The 22,757-nt window shown below is 38.5% G+C and overlaps 2 protein-coding genes across 2 annotated transcripts in view; both read left to right on the top strand.

Annotated features, from left to right (window-relative positions):
• The first annotated feature begins 250 nt into the window (after positions 1-250).
• LOC116293749 (WD repeat-containing protein 91) lies at positions 251-8,332 on the top strand. Its single transcript, XM_089028152.1, has 16 exons — positions 251-710; positions 1,743-2,007; positions 2,337-2,459; positions 2,682-2,907; positions 3,249-3,420; positions 3,789-4,050; positions 4,667-4,702; positions 4,791-4,828; positions 5,335-5,429; positions 5,515-5,611; positions 5,702-5,796; positions 6,023-6,230; positions 6,352-6,460; positions 6,710-6,822; positions 7,090-7,272; positions 7,554-8,332. Exons 1-16 carry the CDS (start codon positions 588-590, stop codon positions 7,704-7,706), a joined length of 2,298 nt encoding a protein of 765 aa, XP_088884278.1. The 5' UTR covers positions 251-587; the 3' UTR covers positions 7,707-8,332.
• An 819-nt stretch (positions 8,333-9,151) lies between these two features.
• The window catches only part of LOC116293750 (uncharacterized), a 25,721-nt gene continuing 12,115 nt past the window's right edge, over positions 9,152-22,757 (top strand). Inside the window, exons 1-15 of the mRNA XM_031701210.2 lie at positions 9,152-9,481; positions 9,855-9,902; positions 10,574-10,646; positions 11,048-11,093; positions 11,402-11,445; positions 11,950-12,074; positions 12,581-12,818; positions 13,035-13,279; positions 13,457-13,618; positions 13,812-13,914; positions 14,122-14,382; positions 14,677-14,843; positions 14,961-15,143; positions 15,508-15,766; positions 15,982-17,634. Of these exons, the coding sequence (XP_031557070.1) occupies positions 9,246-9,481; positions 9,855-9,902; positions 10,574-10,646; positions 11,048-11,093; positions 11,402-11,445; positions 11,950-12,074; positions 12,581-12,818; positions 13,035-13,279; positions 13,457-13,618; positions 13,812-13,914; positions 14,122-14,382; positions 14,677-14,843; positions 14,961-15,143; positions 15,508-15,766; positions 15,982-17,634 (3,843 nt within the window). The 5' untranslated portion in view covers positions 9,152-9,245. The remainder of the gene's footprint in view (positions 9,482-9,854; positions 9,903-10,573; positions 10,647-11,047; positions 11,094-11,401; positions 11,446-11,949; positions 12,075-12,580; positions 12,819-13,034; positions 13,280-13,456; positions 13,619-13,811; positions 13,915-14,121; positions 14,383-14,676; positions 14,844-14,960; positions 15,144-15,507; positions 15,767-15,981; positions 17,635-22,757) is intronic.

The raw sequence follows: 22,757 nt of genomic DNA, 5'->3' as shown, positions 1-22,757 counted from the left end.
CCTAGGTCGGAAAGTATGGAAAAAAACATCCCTGCGATTTAAAATTCCTCAATCATATGCGACGCACAACGGCACCGGTGCCAATTTTGTTTAGACACCGGCCACACGTATACATTTTCATTCATAAACGCATACTTTTGTAAGCCAATCATGTCCATGCATCCGCGCGTAAAGGTCATCCATTTACGAATCGTTTTCAGCCGTCCGCACGTATTCACACCTGTATTCACTTTGAAGAGGGTTTTCAAACTCAGTGAGTATGCGTTTGTTACGGTGAGCGTTTTTATCGTTTACTTGTGGACGGAACGAGGTGGGGGAAGGTGTAAACGCCTCAAAAGGTATGCGGGTATGCGTTTATGAATAAAAACGACGTATGGTGTGGACGGGGTCTTACTAGTAAAACCAGGGATTTGCCGGTTAAGTACCAGGTATATGTCTCTCTGTTACCTGGTTTTTCCTTTCTGTCAAAAACTGCGTAGCCATCCCTAGAAATAAAAAGTTATTTGAGAACCAGTCCCTCTACGTTAAACCCAGACGGAGGAGAATTTCCGGGAATCTGGTACCTAGTACAGAAAGAGAAAACAAAGATGGCTGATGCAGTTCCACTTCTTGACGAGCTGATTAAAGAATACTTGCTGTTTCGTGGCTTTACCGCCACTTTAAAAACATTCGAGAATGAAATCAAAGCGGACAAGGACAAGAGCTTTAGGGTGAGTGTTTGTCTTGTGTTCTTAGGCCATTTGTTGGAGATTCGTGATGATGTTTTTGTTCATGTTTGGCGACTTTGACATTTCGTGCTGATGTTGTTGACCTGGAAGTTGCTGCATGCTATGCTCTAGAAACTAAAACCCTTTCTTTTTACGCATATTGAGAATGATGATAAAGTCTTCACTGATTACAATATTCATTGTTTACATTAGCTAGTTATTCTAGGGAGCTATTTCGAAGGTTAATTAATTTGGTCTCAGGTTTCGTGAAAAAAAATTTTTTTTTTTGAGCTTTGATCGATAACACGCTGTTCGCTATGTATTAAGCAATAATTATTACTTATGATCTTTAGGACAATGGTTTCATTGATTCCATGATAGTTATATAATCTGCATTATTTTATAAACTATCTTCAATAAATATAGATGATGATAATGTTACTGACTATTTGATTGACAGATATCTGCTATTAGTACATCTTGTCTTAGTTTGCTTTCTTCTTGCAATGTTACAGCCATTTACATGCAGAGAAATAAGTCGCATCTTATGTAAGACGAGTGTTACATAAGACACGAATGGACTGTATATTAAAAGTGGTACAAAATTCATGTTCGTGTCTTATATTTGAATAAGAAGCAAACTTCTTATTTTAAAAGCAGGGTTATGAGCTGTTCTAAGTTAAGACATGCCTTAAATAAGATGTGAACATGTTCTTGTAAATGGCACTCGTATCTTAGCCAAGAGATAAATGCCATGTTTGCATGTGCAAGTTCACACAGGAAGCCCACACAGACAGGAATAAGTATCCACAAATCAGCCCAAATACCTTACAAACTTTTCAGACATTATCTTCATGTCTTAAGCTAGACACACTTGTAAAAAAGGATCAGTTTTTGTCTTATTTAGGACAAGTCTTAAAATGCATCCTATTTTACCCCTGTATGAATGGCCATATTTTGTTCCTGGACTCAAAATAATATGGAAGATTATAAGAGAACAAGGCTCATTTCTTTTCTTCTGATTTCATTCTCAAGGTCACCAAGATTATGGATCAACTTCTAGTATATGTGTCATCATATGATATATCATCGTTAAGGGATTACTGGGAACATCTGGACAAGAAATTCTTTAAAAGGCTAGATTACCAGCATTATAGTAATGTGCGCAAACTAGAAACATGTTTGCTGAGATTGTACATTGTACATGCCTTGCAAAACTCCAAACAAGAAAAAGTGGTTGAATTTTTTGAGAAATACACCATTGAACTCCAGCCTCAGAGTGAATGGAGAGAATGGTTTGGTAGGTATACTTCAATGATTAGACCCCTAGCTTGGGCTACTGTTTTTCCATTTCAGGTCACATGAAATGTGACACATGTATACACATGGCTTCTCATGTACAACTATTAAACAAAAATAATAATAGACATGATAGTCTAGGAAGTAACACGCTAAGTTAATATTACGCTAAAGAGGCATATTGTTTAATATAGCAATGTCATCTCTTTTACCTAAAATAAATTGCAGTCCTATTCCAAAGGAAGCAAAAATATGGAACCACAAACTTAAAGGTTTCTATCTTTTTTATCAGCTGATAAAAGTATGTGATTGCCTGTCTGTTTGTTTTAGCTATTCCATTTATCAAGAATCCAGAGCAAAACTCTACTTTTGAGATGTACTTCCAGAAATCATGGCAGGAGACTTTTTACTTGTCACTTCACAACTTCCTCATTACTCTCTTCCATCATTTGCATATCCTTTTACAAACACTGCATTTAATGTAACTTTGTTTTAGGGGGGTTCAAATTAAGGTTATAAAATAGTTTAAAAGAATTGGGGATAGATTGAGCCACAGTCTTTTGCTATAGGGGCAGCTAGGCTCACTTGCTTTGGGGACAATAATAGGGTAGTAAGTAGATATGTTGTCACCCAGCACAGAATAATAGATTATTGTTTGACCTTAACCTTGTGTACCAATGCCAACACTTCTAAAATTTGACAAGGAAAGAGGAATCCAGCAAAAACTAGAGGATCAAGTCTCAAAGTTTAAAGAACAAGTAGTAAATTTAGCAGGCCAAATAGCTGATCTCCAGCGTGAAAATTCTAAACTTTCATTGGAACTTGAAGAGAAGATGAAAGGACAATCAAGTAGTGGCATAGCTCATGATGAGGACATGGATGAGTTCCTTGTCGTTCCTAAGTAAGTCAACTAACAATTAATGAATTTTATGTCTGTTTTTATGTCTGTTTTTATCTCTGTCACAAACTATAATATTCAGTATTGATGATATCTTTTCTGGTGTGAGATGAAAAATGCATTCCTTTCCCTTCTATTACTAACCTTTTTTTGATATTATGCAATTTCAGCTGATTTAATAGATCTGCAAGTTGTAAAATGTTTTGCAATTATGTTTTAATGGTTTTTTTTTTTTTTTTGCAATCAAACTCTGAGAGCAGCTGAGAAAACTATGGTTTGAATGATTAATGGCAGTAAACTAAGTTCATCCATACTGTGTTATTCATTACTAATTATGTTAATAGACCTGGTCCCAAGTCAGTGTTTCAGACACTCTCTGCTGGATTTGGCAAGAAAACAAAGGAAAAGGAAAGAGAAAAATCTTTGAAAAAAAACAAAGTACTTAGACAACAAGAAATAAGCAACCAAACCAAACTGGCTCAACCAAAACAACAACTAAAACAACAGCAAGAAGTGGTAAATGAAAGTAGTTTTGGTTTTATTTATTGCTTTTTACAGGAATAAAGGGAGGAGCCATGGTAGAGAATGTGCCTCTTGTGATATCAGGTTCAATTCCTGGACTGAGTATTACATTTAAGAGAGTTGTTCTAGTCTTTCACAAACACTTGAATCAGTGTTTTTCTCTGGATTCTAAAGCTTCTCTCCTTTCAACAAAACAGGTCTAACACTGCCAAAGTCTGATTTCAGTCTGTGAGTTAGCAATGCCCTGACTTAGTCCAGCCCAGAGGTTCAGTCTGAATTGGATGAAATTGAAGATATGTCATCAGACAGACCATCTTGAATTGGACCCTAATCAATTAATTTCCTCATTTCTTTATTTGTAGCAAGAAAAGTTATATAACACAATAGGTTCTAACAATGCATCAACACCAAGCCAAAGTATTCCCAAAGAAAGTGAAGATACTTGTAAAACTGGGACTAACAGTCAACACTCACCAATTGGTAAATCATTGAGCTTGGACTCAGAGATAGAACAAAAGACATACAGTATAAAAGATGATATTGATGCAGCACCTCTCAAAAGAGCTAGCACAATGCCTGGAGCATCAGCAAATAAGACTCTCCCAAGAGAAACTATAGTTACAGGTACCCTAATATTGATTCTCTCTCTCTCTATATATATATATATATGCAGGATGGATAGAGTAGTGGGACTGCACCAAGGGCGGATCCAGCCAAAATTTTAGGGGGGGGGCTAATTGAGTTTAGGGGGGGTCTAATGGAGTTTCTTCCATCAACACAATGGAAAACAATAAAAAAAAGCATATAATTCTTCAGTTTTGTTTTGTTGTTTTTTTTCTGCTGAAGCCCCCCTTTGCCCCCCCCCCCCCCCCCCCCTGGATCCACCCTTGTGCTCTTCCTCTCACCTCTTGGGTCCTTGGATTTGATTCTTACTTTGCATCTAATGTGAGTTAAGGTTTTCTGGTTTCCTTTATCTGCAAAACAAGCTAAATTGTAATTTGATCTGTGAGTTAGTCGTGCCATGACTTTGATTAGCCAAATGGTTGTTTCAGAGTTTGATCTGTGAATTAACCGTGTCATGACTTTGATCAGCCCAGTGGTCTTTTCAGGTTACAATAAAATTCAAAAGATTTGTGGCAATGTTAATTGTTCCAAAAAAATAATTATTTTTCAATGTTTGGTTTAAAATGTAATATTATTCCACTCAATAGAAGATGTCATCCTTTTAATTTTGTTTCAGATGATTCATTGCAGCCAAAGATTGTTCGATTTGAAGGTTTGTAAAACACTGAGCTGTTGGTGATCTGAAGATGTGCAGCCTCATGTTCATTTTGTTTTTGTTTTGTTTGTTTCCTGGTTTATAGATGAAACTAAACCCAAGCCGTTCATCCATCTGGGACAGGTGAGTCTGTGCATGTATGTATTCTATCAAACAACTAGCATGAATGTCTCTAGGGTATGTATACAGTAGGTCTATTTAGCAGCTATCTTGACCATTTACTTGAAGTTTCTAAAGGTTGACATCATGATAGAAGAACAGTCATCCACAGAACAAACTAGCCAATCAATCACAACACAAATGATCAGGGCAAGAGCAGTATATAACAGTTGCAACATCCAGTCTACACCATCCATCCATCCATCCATCCATCCATCCATCCATCCATCCATCCATCCATCCATCCATCCATCCATCCATCCATCCACCCATCCACCCACCCACCCACCCACCTATCCATCCACCCACGCACCCACCCACCCATCCATTCATCCATCCATCCATCCATCCACCCACCCACCCATCCACCCACCCACCCACCCATCCATCCACCCACTCATCCATCCATCCATCCATCCATCTGTGCGTCCGTCCATCCATTCATTCATTCACTGTATTTTGTTATGCAGGAGGAATATAAAGAACACCGTTCAAGTATAGTTCACTGCAGGTTCTCATCTAGTGGCAGGGTTATTGCTAGTGCTGATGCTGATGGTATTGTAAAGTAAGTAGCTGGACCTGATTCCATCTCAGAACTGAAGACAGTGTGTGTTTTCTGGTGTTGCTAATTATTCATTTGTATTAAACAGAGTATGGAGCAACCACCCAGACATCAAGACATGTGCAACTATCATGTCTAAGTCACCTTTACTGTCCCTGGAATGGGCTTCAAAAGCTGAACGGATAGTAAGACATAATAATGTTAATGTTCATGAGCTTGAAAAATTGGTATCTACCTGTCTTCTTACTTTTACAAAATTCTGTTTATTTATACAGCTTCTTTTAGGAACTGGGAATGGTAAAGTAAGGCTTTATGATACAGACAACAAGAAAACTATATGTGATGTTGCTACGGAATCTCTCTACCCAAGGTATATGTGAGAATACAATACATTGTTGTTAGATGAGACATATTTTCTTGCTTTTTGATTGCCTTCAGTGGAAGCAAGAGTTTTAAACCCACCTTATACTTACTCTGAGGTACATGTATGATCCAATACTCCATTTAAGGAAGCTCTCTCCGTGTATAGCATTGCAAGGTTTTGTAAGCACGACTAACATGTATAAACTCGTTTTTTCCCTCTTGAATCATCCCAGAATTGTTTCACTGTCGTGTAGTCCAACTGGTGCTGCATTCGTGTGTTCTGCAGCTTCTAACAAGAGACTTGGTCAATCTACTGCCTCACAACTGCGTCTTAATCAAGGTAAATCAAGGCAAAGTGAGGCGTCTAGTTCAACGTTCAGTGCACATGCTTACAGTGTAGGAGTGTTGCAGTGTTGGGATATGAGGAGCATGAAGTTTGAGGTGAGCATCAAAACGTCCTTTTATCATTGGCTTGTAATCTCAATACCTTCTGTTTTGTTAATTGTTAAGAAAATGATAAGATATGGCACTATTAACATGTTGTATTTTAACTTCTTACTAGCGTCAATTACCTATCGACCCCACCCCTGTGTGTATTAACTGCACGGCCTACAACCATAATGGAACGCTTCTGGTTACTGGTGGCGCTGATGGAATGATACGATTGTTTGGTAAGTTGATTACACTATTCTTAATAATATCACCAGCTCACTACGGTGAGGTGCGAAAGGAAAAAAACATTCTGCACTGAGTCTGTATTTTAGAGACCCACTTTTTCAATGGCATGTAACTCCTTGGTTGCTACAACATTCCTTCTATTGACTTAGCACCAAAAAGCTACTTGTTTATTAATGCCAATTTATACATTAAACATTTGAAAAGTACGATGTTATAATCCTTCAATATTATTTACTCTTTAGATATGCGTTCATATGACTGTTTGATGGGGATGCATGCCCACGAAAATGAAGTATGTGATGTTCAGTTCAGTGTAGATGAGACTACCATTTACAGTATGGGCAGTGATGGAAAGGTAATTCAGACCTTGATCTTCACGGCGTGACCTTATTGCATAATTACTATAATTATTACTCTCAATCACGTCTACAAGCACTGACAATTGTTCAAGGGAGTATAACTGGGAGGTTTTTTTTTCAATGAACCAGTTACAAATCACCAGCAGATTAGCCTAGTTTTTTTCGTAGCTGGCTTTTGTCTAGTGGAAGTAAAGCTAAAGCCATCTTCGAAGGACATTAACTAGCTGCAGTAGTTACTTACTAATTCCAAGTTTATCTCGTAGTTTTTACAATGGAGCGTTCATCGAATGGGACAAAAACTGGCAGATCTGGACATCCATCAAGGTGCGGTCTTCACCAAATCTACTTCTTCTCGTGGCAGCAGTTCGTACGGTAGACTGTTTGCTTTTGATTCTGAAGGACAACACGTCTTAACATGTGGATCTCAATCTGGGATTATTTACAAGGTATTTTGATCCTGTGTTCATCCTGTGAGAGAAATGCGGACTTGTTTTTGTATATCACGATGTTGACCAGTAAATAACCACAATCTTCTGTGTGGATGAATTGACTTCACTCACATTTTTTTGAATGAATTCTCCAATGAAATATGAAAAATTATTTACACCTCCGGATAACGTCGCCGTCGTAGATTTTGCAAATCTTGAAGTCTCTATTAAATCTTCTTGGACGGTGGTATTTCCTATACTAATAACGTAACAATTGTGTTCTTTTATCCATCCTATAGATCGATGGACAAAATCTCACTCAGGTCCTAACTTTACCGTACCATAAACAGCCTGTTATGAGCGTGGACTGGACGACATCCCTGAGTTGTTCTACCTGTTTGACGGGTTCGGTGGACGGCTCCATACAAATCACCTCGTTACTAAAGCAATAGTATAGAAGAAGTATTAACAAATATCACTTATATAGACTTATGAAATTATTGGTTTATAAATATCTTTTCTGCGTTTTTAGATGCACATGCATGAATTGATAGCATACAACAGCACACTAGGATACTGAACAGATTTTACTTCTTATTGCCATACTCTTTATATCCATAATCTTATTATTATGATGGAAACATCAGTGGTGGATCCCACCATAGGATGCACGTGACCACTCTTTCCATTCAGTATCAAAAACCTACATATATTACATGTATATTGGTGCAGGGATGGTCCCTTTCACTTCAGCGAGATTATATATAATAGCTTTATTATCAATGATATCCGCTTATTTCTCTAGTTCTACTTAGATCAGTGCTGACATTGAAATACCTATGATCATATCTTTGTACATACGACACACCCATCTTTGAACACAGGAAGCTCTAACGACGTCAACGTTTATGAATTTCTTTAAAAAAAGATACAATTCCCTGAATAGAGTCAATGTAATACAAATATTCCAATGACAAGGATGTAAATGAACTATTCATACCAAAATAATAAATATATATTTTCTTAAGAAATGAAAAATAGAATGCAAAAATTATATCAATAAATAATTTAGCAAAAATCTTTTTTTTTTTTTTGTATGACAGTAAAATACTTTTGTATGCATCTAGTTTGTTACTCAGTACTTCTTTTTTGCCTGTTGTTTCCGTCATTCGATCGTACCTCATGATGGCCTGTGTGGTCAGTCTGTTTGATGAAACGCAACTGAGTTTGCGGAGTCGCATAGGTCGGAATGGGAGTTGATCACGATCGGAGTAAAGTTCAGCTTACACTGATTTAGGTTGCGTGACTTGACTGAAAGGCAACTCAAAGTGCGCTTTTCTTCTTTATTCTCGTGCTCCTTTACTCATAAGTTCATATAGACTTCTGCTTTTATCCACTAGCAAAAGGAGTGAAGAATACGTGAAAGGAAGGATGGCAAAGCTTCCTTTATGTCTTTCTCCTTAAATAAATTAACAAAATTATGATAATGAAGTGGCGGCCATATTATTAAGACATAATCAAGGACTAGAAGTCACAAAAATTAAAGTTGATTTAATCCTTGGAAGAAGAAATGCGTAAAATCAAGCGAGGTTGAAAAAACATGGTTAGATAACAGGAAAAAGACTGTATGAAGGGGAAATAAAGATCATAAGCCTAGCTCGTGAACAAAATAATTAAAATCTTGTGATGGCGGATTTAACGTCATTAAATTCTGCGAAAATAAGGGCAAATCTTGTCATGTGACTCAAAATGCAATTGAAAATAATACCAAGCCTCTAATATGGGATTCCCCCTGGGATATCTAGCCAATCAAATACGTCGTCATATAGTAACATTCTCAGAGTAACCAATCACGGAAGTGGTTAGAAACTATTACGCCATGGAGCCTGGTAGATACATATATCTGATATATCGAAGTTTGCTGAAGATGAAGAACTACAAAACATAAACGTGTATTTTTGCCTACAACTAGTCTTTTTTATCCATTTAAAATGGACCCAGGGTTTAGCTGGGAGCCAGAGGAGTTTCAAGTTCCAAAAGAAGACATAGAAAAGTTGATAACATCTCTCCTGGTCGCAGAAGAACAGCAATGGCTTCAAAGTGCTTCACCTTTACAGCAAATTTCATCTTCCCAGATAATTGGTTCGTCTTCTTGTTGCAATAGCCCTCTCTCTCGAGACGGCGAGCCCAGCTGTGGAAGATGTGATCCAGGTTTTAAACTATTGAGGTAAAGACAAAATCTTTTACAGAAATATAATAGGACATACCTTATCTGCCAAGGCTTGCAAATATTTGCATATTAAAATTAATAGACTACTTTATTATTGGAATCTATTTTCTGAAAGCTTAAATCTCTTGCAAAATATATGTTGATTTAACTTAGATCTTTCTTTCTTTGTATTTTTCATATTTCTGTAAGCTGTAATAGTAACCAATATTAAAGCAATACTTGTTAGTCATACTACAGTAATCAGATTTACAATTCATAAAGGAACAAGTTTTGATTTAATTTGCCTTCATCTCTCCAAGTGCTGCGCTTTTGACAACAGTACTGGAATATTGTTTAGACATAACACACAAATTTGCCTTTTATTTTTCAGACATGGAAATAGCATCTGTCAAATCCATTCTTACTTTCAGAATCTTGAGTGAGTATAAATGATATAACTGTGCTCATCCAATCAAGTGTTAAATAGCAGTTACTTAGATTATACTGATACTAGATTCAGCGTTGATTGCTGTATAACCATTGTATAATGGATTAGCTATGTCGGCATGCCATGAGTGAATCAAGGGAGACATCTAACAGATTCTAATCATGTGTGATCTAAGGCGAGTACACTTCTGCTACAGTAATCAAGTCACTCCTCCTGTTGAAGAAGGAAGTTGATGATATCCATAGATAAATGTCATGACACATCACAGTAGGTCCATTTTCGATACCACAATAATGAATACTGGCAGTGTTCTCTATTCTTTTTCCTGCTTAATTTATTGACTTGATTTAATTAATAATAGCTTGTCTAGTAGTAGGAGCAGTTATCTTTAAGTGCTTGCTTTACAGATGTTTTTGGGCCCAGGATAGGGGAGTGGGGTTTTACATTATGTTTTTCTCACTCGATAAAGATCAAAGTTTTAGTTTCAATTAATAATAACAATAATAAAATCTTTATTTAACACAGAGTTGAGATACAGTAGTTGAAGAAAGTTATCTATACTGAAGCTGTGAATTCAGTATATAAGAAGAACAACTCAGTCTGGGTAACTACTGAGAAGTACCAATTTACTTATTTTATGTAATATATTGGATTTGATTTAGGCCTAGGCGATACTGTCTTAGTCTTACAGCAAGAAACAAAGCACTGGATGGACCAAGTAACAGAATGAGACTGGTTTGTATAGATAGTAGTCTCACTTTTCTTTTCTTTTCACCCCATGAAATTCAAACATTCATTATTGAAAACAAAGTCTAGCTCTATAGTTCATATATCTAGTAAGATAATAGGAAAGACTGTTGTTTATTGTGATTTTGATATTCCCTGGTAATGCAGAACATGATGATGAGGGTAATGAGGATGATGGTGACATGAAAAATGTCATTTATAACTTTAATGTTATATGTATATTCATAGTGATTTATACATTGAAGATATTACAACTGTATTTTATTAAAGTTGTATTTGTAGTGATTTTGACCCGCATCTCATATGACTGTTATGTGTACAAAATGAATAGACCTATCTAGTATTTTGAATATTTACACAATGTATGATGTTATAATATTCATTTGTAGGTCAGAGGAGACAGTAGAATAGATCAGAAACCTCCTAGGGATGAAGGTGAGGATTTCATATAATTTTTTTAAATAAATGAAATATCACTTCTCTGGTACATGATATTATGCATGTTATATGATAGTATAACTTGAGAGACCTTTATTTGGTCCACAACAATAATCTTACATAATATACTTAGTTTGATGGGTTAAGCAGATGTCATCAATACGTGTCCCTTATGCCGTGAGATAAACCATGTCATACTCTTAATGTTATGTAATTATAGCTGCATTCATTGCAACAGAGGTTGATGATATGTCTCATGGTATCTAATCTGTTTGCACCATTCACCCTTCACTGTTGTATTGCAGGTGTTAGAAACGTCAGTCAACGAGAGGCCACACTAAATCCCAAGGTATGTGATACATGGATTGATACATGTATGTAAATCTCCTACCATGGATCTGCATGACTCGTTTATTTCATGTGACCCAAAGCACTGATGATACCCTCCCGGAGGGGGGGGGGGGGGGGTTCTCCCATATATGGACTAAACGGGGATGATCCGCTGAACAGGGTATGGTTTTTCAACTTTCTTGTCATAAACAGGGTATGCAATTTCACTCAAGTTCCAAGTTCTTCATGAGTTTCCTGTCATATTCAGGGATTCTTCTTTCGTATTGACCAAAACTGGTTATTATGGTCGTAAAAAACGATACACGAGATGACATGATAATTGAAACAGGAACTCCGTGCAATAAATTATATCTTTTATCATAAACAGGGTCCACAAATTTGAATTTTTTGGATACTCTCCTGCAGTCCTCATCTGTACTTCAAATTAAACTCTTGCAAATTAATGCATTATTTCATGTTACTTAATAATATTTTACATTTTATCATCATCCTTAATAAACAGGAATCTGAGCTGTATGAAAAGGTTATCCTGTGCTGCCAGATCCCAGTGTTAAGTGCTCCTCCCGTCCCCTCTCCATACTCCCCATCACCTTCAATAGGTGCTGTATCACCCAATTCTCCAAGGAGGTAAGATTTGGCTCTTCAGGACAAATTAGGTAACAAACTGCTTGCAAATAGTATAGGCTTACAGTATATTCTAACATAAACCTTCATGGCTCTTTAAATCAGTTAGTTGTGTACAGACTTTTTGTTGTCCTGTGAAGTAATTAGTATAGGTAATAGGACTACATGCTGTCCAATTTGGAAATAATTGGATGAAAAAAATTCCGAGGACTGACAAAATTGGAAGAGGCCGATAGGCCGATAGGAATTTTTTCAATTCAATTATTTCCAAATTGGACAGACAAGTAGTCCTATTGCAGATTAATTAAATCAAAGTATTCCAAAGAGTTCATTGACGGGGATATCTTCTAAGCTACTATCTTCTTGCCTTGCCATCCTCCTTCTTCCAACTTCCTCCACCATTTTGAAAAAATTACAATATGAAAAAAGTAAACAAGGATTATAGAGTGATGATACAATTAAATATAATAACAAATGAGTAACATAATGTTTCAATGTTTTTTTTTCAGCCCTCAATTTGAATTTTATGATTCATCATACAGTCCTCCAGCTAGGGATTATGTTTTCTCTCCTTTCCGTCCATCCCAAAGATTTTCCTTTAACGTTGAAGAAGTTTCTTCTGATGAGCCAGTGCAAGCAGAACAGTTACAAGAATTAGCAAGAAGAACATTTGGATTAACTAAAAGACAGCAAATATCCCTGGAGAAGAGCATCAGAGAAAAGATGAAACCAAAGACAGCGGATAGGGTGTGTAGAAAGAAAGAATTCCACTGGTTATCATATCACTTTTGGTTTCCTGGAAATGTTTTTAACAAAGTTAAAAATAAAGAAAAAAGTCATTGTTACATGATATTAAAGGTGGATATGATGTCACAAAAATTAGAGATCAATCAAGATCAAGAAAAGATACAATCCCCTTTACTTGTGATCATATTTTTTGATTTGATATCTCATTTCTACAAGGTACTTGTGGAAGATCTATTAACGCAGCTCTCACTGTTACACAAAAACTTTCACCCTTACTACCGAATACAATCTTTCCTGGACAAGAATGGCTATGACCAGTGGGTAGAAACAGAGAAAGATCATATTAACAGACTGGTAAAAAGGTTTTGGAATTCACCTCTACCATCCCTGAATGAATGCTATCCCATACATTTGTTTGATGCTCATGAAGGATATAACATCTTGCTCTCAAAACTCATAAGGTATCTACATTTTATTGAACATCCTTTGTACCAGTGCACGCATTCCTGCCATACAACGTACATTTGTACAACTGCAAACATTCCTGCCATACCACTACGATAGCTTTGTACAACTGCACACGTTTCTGCCATCCAGATATTTAATAGTTGAGAACTGTTTGTTTTTCTCATGAACAGAGAGGAAAGTCTCAATAAATGCTCATCTCACAGCGTATTTGGTGATGCAATTCCCACTTCTCCTCTCTCCCCTGCGTCTTGCCGACTTCTTAAGGAGTTTGGATTAAGATATGGAGTTGGAGAGTTGTATAGAAGACTGATTTACCTTCAGTATTTGGTCAAGTAAGTTGTATGCCAGACTGTGCATGACTATCTTTACTCTAGAGCTTAGAATTTAACCTACAACCTATAGTAAACACTAGAGGAGGGAATTCTACAGTATGGGGGGGGGGGGGGGGGGGGGATTCACAACGTTTTGGAACTTACTTTAGTGACAGGTACAAAAGTAACATTGTTTTCCTGTGTTGTCCAATAGTCATTTTGAGTGTGAGGTGTGGTACATCAAACACGTTACCAATCTTCTGGAAATAGTGATGGGACTGGTAACTAACACCCCTGAGATCTATGTCAAGGAGGAGGTAAGCCATAGAATTATATATGTCCTCTTAGTTCCTCTTGCTCACATCTCTTTCATCTTCATGGATTTTTTTTTCGTGGTTGGTTAATATGTGTTTTTCTTATGAAAAGACAAAAAAGTCTATCTGTCTTTGGTCTTGACTCTCCTTCCTTTCCTTCCTGCAAGATAATAGTATAACTTGATTGTTTGCTTTTTTTCCTTCTGACAGTTCTTAATGTGCATTGAGATCTTATCACTTCTCTTTCGCCTTTCCAAATACTACCTTACACGAGTCACAAGGCTGTTCAAACAAAACTCTCCTCCTGGTGGAGTAACATCACTGGTTGCCATGGCAGCAATGGTAGAGGAAGCTGCTCATTTCCTCAAGTCTACTTTTCCCGCCGTTTTTATGAATGTAAGAGAAGCACGCAAATTTGTGGATAGCTTTGGGGAAGAACCGTTTGAGATCCAGTTAGCTTCTTATCTCAAGGTACGAAATGTTGCTTTGAACATCAATTCCAGGATTGTAGAGCCACGTTGAAAGTTGGGAGGGGGCAAAGACTTAGAACGCCAGTATTGAATGTTAGAGAAAAGTGAGGAGGCTTAAGCCACCAATTGGTCCATAGTAAGGTAACATGTTTTTGGATGGAAAAACCTTTCAAGACACCAATTTCAATACTAACTTCTACGTGGACTTCTATGTGCTAATACAGTAGACAATGTGAAGTATCCTCAACAGGGACAGAACTTGAGAGTGATTCGTGTGGTTGTCTTTTCTTTGCAGGAGGAAATAACGGGCCGTTATGAGAGATTCAAAGTAATAGCCATCGATGAGCTGCAATTGAATCGATATGAGAATCCATTGTCACCTCAGCTCCTCAACATTCTGATTTTGAACATAAGAGATGAAATAATAATCTACAAGACGTACTATCAAGAGGAATTTCAAAGGTAGTAATACTCAGAGATTATTCTCTCCTATCCCTGCTCCTCTACCTAATGACGTGCCATACTTACAAAGAAAACTGCCTGTGGCTCCTCTGAAATGGTTTGATGTTATTTCTTCAGGTACTTGGATTTTGTGCAACTGGCTACCGTTACTTTCTACCGTCTTTTGATGGATGATGTTGGTGAAATGTGTCAACTCATTCCAATAAACGCACCCACAAATGAAGTAGATCTGCGCATGCTTAGCCTGGCTTTCAGACTATCGATCTTGGATAAAGACAACGTGAAGTATTTGAGACTTGGGTAAGAACGAAGTAGATAATAAACGTACTGTTAGTTCATTACTAAGACTTGTCTGAGATACTTACAATCCTCTCAATATCAGGATTGCCGCTTAAAGACGATTTTTAATTAAACCTTTACAAATGTATGCCAAACTTAACCGGCAGCTGTAAAAACGGAGGATATTATATCTGAAGTGAAATAGGTAATGGTAATAAAGTAATGAAATTGGATCAATATAATCAACTTGTTTCACTCCCCTTGCCTTGCCCCTTCCCTTGCTTGCCCCCCCCTACACAACCACCATGCACACTCCCTCAATCACATAGCATCTTCTATTTAATCAATCTGTATAGTTTTCAATTAATTTTTCCAACTTTTTTAGCATGCAGACATGGCGTGAACCTTTCCTTCGACTGTCCTTGCTCTGGATGGATGTTGTGGGAAGATATCTAAAAGACCTAGTACCATGCCTTCTCCAAAGAGACCAGTGGCACGTGACTAGTGTTGTACAAGAAGAGAGTGTATCAAGACCTGCAAGTGCTGTACGCCGTATGCCCAGGACACAGTGTATTACTCGATCAGACCACTCTGCTTTCACACCTGTAGACCCTGTACATTGTGCTGCAGAATCTGACTTTAGAGTAAGTGTCGCGCAGGATCAGTTCACTAACTCATGCTTCTTACTAACATATTTCCACTGCCTCGAATGGCTCTCCTTGTCGATTCTTTTCCTCCCCTCCCCCCAATCAACACCCCCCACCCACCCACCCACCCGTCCGTATGACAATTTGTTTAGTTTCCCGCTTATCTTCTCGGCTGTGATTCGAATCTCACTCGTATTTTCTGTTTGACACAGGAGCAAAAGAAAAAGATAGAAGGGGTTTCTGCATCCAATCCGCATCCCTCATCTTCCACAGCACAAATCAGTTCATCAGACGTGTCGAGTAGCAGTAGTAGTGAATCATTGTCTTCCTGGCAGCCAGTCAGGATGAACGCATCACCACCTGTTACAACAACCTTTAAAGGGAAAACGATTGTGACCCAAGCACAAGTACACATACCTGATGTTGCTGAAGATGATAATGTGATGACTACAAGTAGTGATAGTAATAAAACAGAAGACATTGAAACAATGACATTTGAAGAAGGAAAAGTAAATGGAGAATCTCCTCTAGAACATTCACAAAGAATTGAAAATATTGATGAAGATGACAATAAAGTTGTTCAAAACACGACTGAATGTAATCATCAAAGGGAACTTGAAATATCAGAACAAGATATATTGAATTCTGCTGGTAAAACTACCAAACAAAATAGTAATGAAGTTGTTGAATCTGTTCTAACCGGTTTCACAGGACAAAAACCAGTTTCATTAGAAGGTGAACAAAGAGCAACTCCTTACGAGAATGACGACAGTACTACAGCCCTTGGTTCAACTGATGATTCGTACACCACTGCTGAGAGCTCTTTTTCTGAAGGATCAGAACCAGTGGTAAAAGATGAGGGTGAAATAGGAGAGGACGATAGACTGTCGATTGAAAGTACCACAAGTGTTTCAGGCGAAAGTATGTCAACAGAAATGAGCGCTGAAAAACTGACAGACAGTGTAGCAGATACGTTAGATAATAGCTTGGAAGATGATACAAAGATGTCTGTGGAAGGCGCGCAAATTTCAACTGCCTCAGACACAACAATGCAATCCGTTGAGGGTGCGCAAATGCCTGGTACCTTAGACACTCAGGATACGCTAGCAAATGCAGTGACTAATGTTAGTGTATCGGGTCAAAACATTAAGAGAACAGTAACGCCAACAGCACAGAAGAATGAGGCTTCTGATTTGAATTGTAAAACATCCTGTCGGGAAGGTCCACATAAGACTGTTGCTATGCCAACCTGTCAGGAGTGTCCACATAAGACTGTTGCTATGCCAACCGATATTGAACACATCGCTGATCCTCCTACAACAACGAGAGCGATGAATCATTGTGAATCTGATAATCGTTTAGACCAAGCATCGACTGAGCGTAGACCGGTACCCATCGCAAGTAGTCAGTCATTACCCGTACCTAAACACAAACTGCTTGAAAGGACGTTAGAAGCCGAGAAGGCCAGCCTCAGCAGCGTACCGACAGAGTATGGTAGCTGTCCAACGTCATACACTACGGCACGTGACTCGAGTAGAAGTACTGATGATGTAAGCACTGATAATGATAGTTATTTGAGTACGGATTACGAGAGCCTTACTGATTCAGAACCAAGTACAACAGAGCCACCTCCTGCTCCATTAGCGACTACAGACGCTTCCAAGACAGAAATAGTTCCTGTTTCTAGTTCAATGGTGGATCTTCTTTGTTGCATACAGCGTCTGACATCCTTTGCTTGTCATCTGTGTAAAGTGTTGTGTCCGACCGAGCGAGTAAGCCCCGGTAGTGACGGGCAGGTGGAAATGGAGGAAAATAGAGCTACGACAATGGAGATTAAGACGGCGATCTGTGGAAAACTTATTAAGGTAAGATTATTCAAGAGATTCATACTCAAGAAATGCGTGAAAAATGAAGAAATGAATAATTGGCTTGCTGGCAATAGCGCAGGGTCTGGGAACGAGGCCTTGTCATTGTCTGTACGAGGCTAATACCCTTTCTTGGTGTGTAATACTTAACTCACATAAATTTGTTTCCGCTGCAAACCTCTCAACTTTCAGTTCTTCTCCTAGATCCGCCCCTTTGTGCTATTTATTAGATTGAGTCATATACGATAGCTCTCTAAATGCGGTTTCCGGTTAGCGCTTTGTTCAAGCTCAGACCAGCTCAAGCAGACGCTCTTTGGTCTCGTAAATCTTAGCACAGGGTAACAGTTAAACTTTAACTCAACTGGTTAACGCAGTCGCTAGCGCAGACATACATTCAACACTTTACATTAACGAAAATAAGTTTATTTCTTAAGTTACAGCATAAACAAGGATTCGATTCATGCATATCTCAGTGTTCAACTGACGTGAGGCTATCGTTATGAATACATGGATATCTGTATAGGATACTCATTTTGTCAAGTCTTTCTTTACAGCGTTGGCTTAGATCGCTCATTCACTGTGATGATCAACACATCTATCATGATCAACACATCTATCATAGGATACTCTAATAGAATGTACGAGATGATTGTTTTTATTATGGACAACACTATCATGAAGCCAAAAATTAGTTACCTAGTTAGTTAACATCTCCGTTGATGCGCAGTTTTCATTTTTATAATCAAAGACTCGCTAAAATGTTGTACATTAATGAACAAAGTTATTCGTATTTTACAACACTCTTTAGTTTTACCTAATTGTCGTAACTTGTTACATTGATTATTTAGTTGTTGCCAACAGAATCAGAGTCATTCAAAATGTAATATCATTGGTTTTACTTTCGGTCTTCTTGATGTATGAAGCTCTTCACCATATTTGATCTGTGTTTCTAAGCTCTGTTTAATGGAGTCTTTAGTGCTTGTTGTGGACATGTTATCTTGTGTAGGGGTTTTCTTTTCGTCGATCTTCTCGCCGGCTATGGTGAATAGATGCCAATCGATATTCTTGTGGTTTGTTACTATAGCTTGTTTAACTTCGTGGCTCGGTTCTGTCGGCCCATTCTCTTGTGAAGGATTATTCAATACTGCTGACTTATGATCTTCCACTTGTCCATTCAAGCTGAAGAGATGCCAATCGATGTTTTTGTCACTTAAACCTTTTGAAGGCAAAGCTGCATTCGGTTGTATCAGCTGGTTGCTCTCATCTCCAGCAGAATACGGTGTGTCTTGTGATCTCTCATCTTCACTTACATCAATATTTTGTCCAGTCAATTTAAGCAGATTCCAGTCAACGATTTCGTCTGACGAGACTTCAAGAGGTGTTTCAGTGTTTAACATTGGCTCAGATCGTGGAACTGACTTCACATAGAAAACTCGTTCAATTGATTTCGTGCGTTTTGGAGGGACCCTTGCCCTTTGTGTTACCGTATCTTCAGCAGGTCCCTCTCTCGGTATCGTATCTGGGGTCCTTGCTCTTTGTGTTACCGTATCTTCACTAGGTCCCTTTATCGGTATCTTTTCTGGGGTCCTTGCTTTTTGTGTTTCTGTATCTTCACTAGGTCCCTTTATCGGTATCTTTTCTGGGGCCCTTGTTCTTTGTGTTTCCGTATCTTCACTAGGTCCCTTTATCGGTATCTTTTCTGGGGTCCTTGCTCTTTGTGTTTCCGTATCTTCACTAGGTCCCTTTATCGGTATCTTTTCTGGGGTCCTTGCTCTTTGTGTTTCCGTATCTTCACTAGGTTCCTTTATCGGTATCTTTTCTGGGGTCCTTGTTCTTTGTGTTTCCATATCTTCACTAGGTCCCTCTCTCGGTATCTTTTCTGGGGTCCTTGCTCTTTGTGTTTCTGTATCTTCACTAGGTCCCTTTATCGGTATCTTTTCTGGGGTCCTTGCTCTTTGTGTTTCCGTATCTTCACTAGGTCCCTTTATCGGTATCTTTTCTGGGGTCCTTGCTCTTTGTGTTTCTGTATCTTTACTAGGTCCCTTTATCGGTATCTTTTCTGGGGTCCTTGTTCTTTGTGTTGCTGTGTCTTCAACAGGTCCCTTAATCGGCATCTTTTCTGGGGCCCTTGTCCCTTTATATTGACTAGGTTCTTGACTCGTGTCTCTTAACACAAGCCTGCCATCATCTGTTTTCTTGTATATTGAACTCGATTCAATCTCTTTGTGAACACTTTCCATTGTGGCTCTAGAGCTTGTAGATTCTGTGGATTTTCTGGACTGCAGTTTTCGGTGTTCATCTAGCGTGGTTTTTCTTGATGTGAATCTCTTGTTTTGGTCTCTTGAGTGTGTGGTTAGAGGGCGTGGTTCATGTCCTGCATCTCTGTAACGATCAGGAAGGCTGTCGTACCTTGGTGGTATAGTAAAGGATGCTCTCATTCTATCTTCCCTCAAGGTACTCCTGTATTCATCAGTAACGCTATCATACCTCGGTGGTATCGTAAGACCATTCTTTCCTACTTCTGGTTTAATGTGTGACTTTTTATCTTTGCTTTGCCGCCTTTTTGTATCTTGAGCATGATCTGCATAGTTCTGCTGAGCTCTGATCGCATCTTGTTTCTTGATGTTTCTTCTTGCTGAAAATTCTCTCTGTTCTTTGGGGCTGTATTCCTGCTGTATTGAGGGCCGATTCTTTTTATTTCCACTTTCTTTTTCACTGTCCACTGGCGTGACATCACCAGACCTGGGATGGAATTCCAAGTGTATTGTGTGACGTCTCCCAATTGTACTGTCATCATTCTTGGTTGGACGCGCAGAAATCATGGATTGTGTTCGAGGAAGAAAGTAGTTGTCTTTTGGGCCTTTTTTGTGATCGGACCATCCTACATCGAATAGTTCATGAGATGATCTTGGCCTTCTGTATTCTGTTAAACGTGACCGAGGTCTCGATTGACGTTCACTTCCGTCACGCATTCTTTTTCTGTCCCGGTCCTCTTGCTTGTATCCTGTTTGATGATGTCTATCTAGTTGCCGTTCAGATTCATTTCTTTGGGGGAGTCCAGAAGACAACTGTTGGACTTCAGACATCGCGATTTCCTCAGATGCCTTCAAAAGAGGAGTTTCCTCTCTCGACTTTGTCAAGAACTGTTCATCGTCATTTATAGCTGAGACATTTTGATAATAGTTATCCTTGGCGTGGAGTATATCATCCTTAGAGCGCGTAGGATGCTTGCTTTTGTGTCTTGTCTCTTCTTTTGCTGCTGGTGGAGGCTGATTTACGTAAAGGGAGTCGGTCTTGTCTTCGAGTGATTGTGGATACACGTAATGAGATGAAGATACATGGCTATCCTTCACGTCTTTCTCCAATGATCTTGGGCGCACGTAATGTGATGAATGGGATCTCTTTATCCCATCTCTCTCATCTTTCTCCAGTGATCTTGGGCGCACGTTATGTGATGAATGAGATCTCTCTTTTCGTTCTGGTTCCAGTGATCGTGGTCGCACATAATGGGAAGATGACTGACTTTCCCTCTTATCTCTCCGCCCTCTCCTACCTTCTCTTTCCAGGGTACGCGGTAGCAAAGAATGTAAATATGAATGGTTACTTCCTCCATCATTTCTTTCCACTGATCGTGGACGGACATAATGATGACTTTTTTCATCATGGCGCGGTGGATGCATGTACAATGACGAAGCCACACCACCATCTCGTTCATCATACTTGTCTATAAAGTTGAGTGATCGTGATGTTTGAGGAGGTGATTGTAAATAATATTGTTCATTTACATAAATGTCATGTACGCTTTTGGATTTCGGTTCCCACTGTTCTTTGCTTCTTCTTGAATGATTCTCGTGAGATCTTCTACGCTCATCGTCTCTTCCTTTTTCTCTGGACACAGCCTTTCCTCTGCCCGATGACTCACTTCTGTGGAAGTTTGGGTCGTCAATCGATAGCGGACATTTCTCCGGGTAGCGTTCGTAGAACTCTTTCCTTTTAACATCAACCCCTCTAGTAGGTTTCTCTTTCTTCTCTTTCTTCTCTTCTACTCTTAATCGTTCTATGGTTCCTAGCTTATCGTCTCGAGGTGCGTTATGTCCATTTTGCATATCGTACAACGGTAGCACATCATACTTTGTTTTGCTTACTGTCCTCGGTGAATGAAGCCAAGCTACGCAAGTATGGTCAAGTAAAGGATCTTCAGATCTGCACACACAGTACAGGATAATCAACAAAACAGTAGTAATAGCAGCGGTACACAAAAAGACTATCACACCAATGGACAGTACTTCTGCCATAATGACTTTATACTACTATATGTTCAAATGATTTTGCTCATTGATATCAATATTGATCCAATTGATACGTACTCGCCAAGGGCATCAGTCAACTGATGTCGTCTGTAAGTTCTTGAAGTTACTCGGTCCTTTGGGTACATATTATCCAGTCTGTAATCTGTGTATTTGACGATGGTTACAAAGAGGCTATCAAAGAATTACTTCACTTGTGTTAACTGTTCGTGATGTTCATACCCAAAGCGTTCGTCTTCGCGTTGTTTTGATTATTTTTCTCTTAGCTGGATGTTTTAGATGCTTAGACACGCTTGATGTGGTCAGGCGTCTTTTAGCTCATTTATCAAGTAAAGCTATTTTTTTCTTGTGGGAACAAGTTTTAACAAATATAATCATCAACTTCAAGTTTCTTGCCCTCTGTATCTCTTTCCTCGCCAATGCAATAGTATTGATACAAGTCGTGTTCACTCTATTATCGTATTAATATAGAGAGAATAAGAATATCGTATTGATAGTTGATTACCATATTTTATTGAAAATGTATGTTCCACACTAGTGATCAGCTGTACCTCTACGTCATACACATACAGTAGGACAGCAGAATCTGTAGTTTCATTGGTTTAACATCATAACACCATAATATAGTTTATTGAGGACTATTTGATATTGGGGACTGGGTGACAACCATCATGCATCGCGCTCCCACATTGCATGATTCTACTTTTCCCTCAACTTTGAGTATTTACTTCGGTAAGATTTGTACTGGAATTGCGCATCAAAAGGGTCTGTGCAGTTGGCTTACGACCCCCTTTCCCCTCGGGAGAAACGGTAAGA

Source organism: Actinia tenebrosa, unplaced genomic scaffold (genome assembly GCF_029948245.1).
Source record: "Actinia tenebrosa isolate PJP-AT-01 unplaced genomic scaffold, QUT_ActTen_1.0 PGA_scaffold12__29_contigs__length_12842862, whole genome shotgun sequence".
Classification (NCBI taxonomy): domain Eukaryota; kingdom Metazoa; phylum Cnidaria; class Anthozoa; order Actiniaria; family Actiniidae; genus Actinia; species Actinia tenebrosa.
The sequence above is the reverse complement of the archived record's forward strand: the minus strand, read 5'-3'. Positions and strand labels throughout refer to the sequence as shown.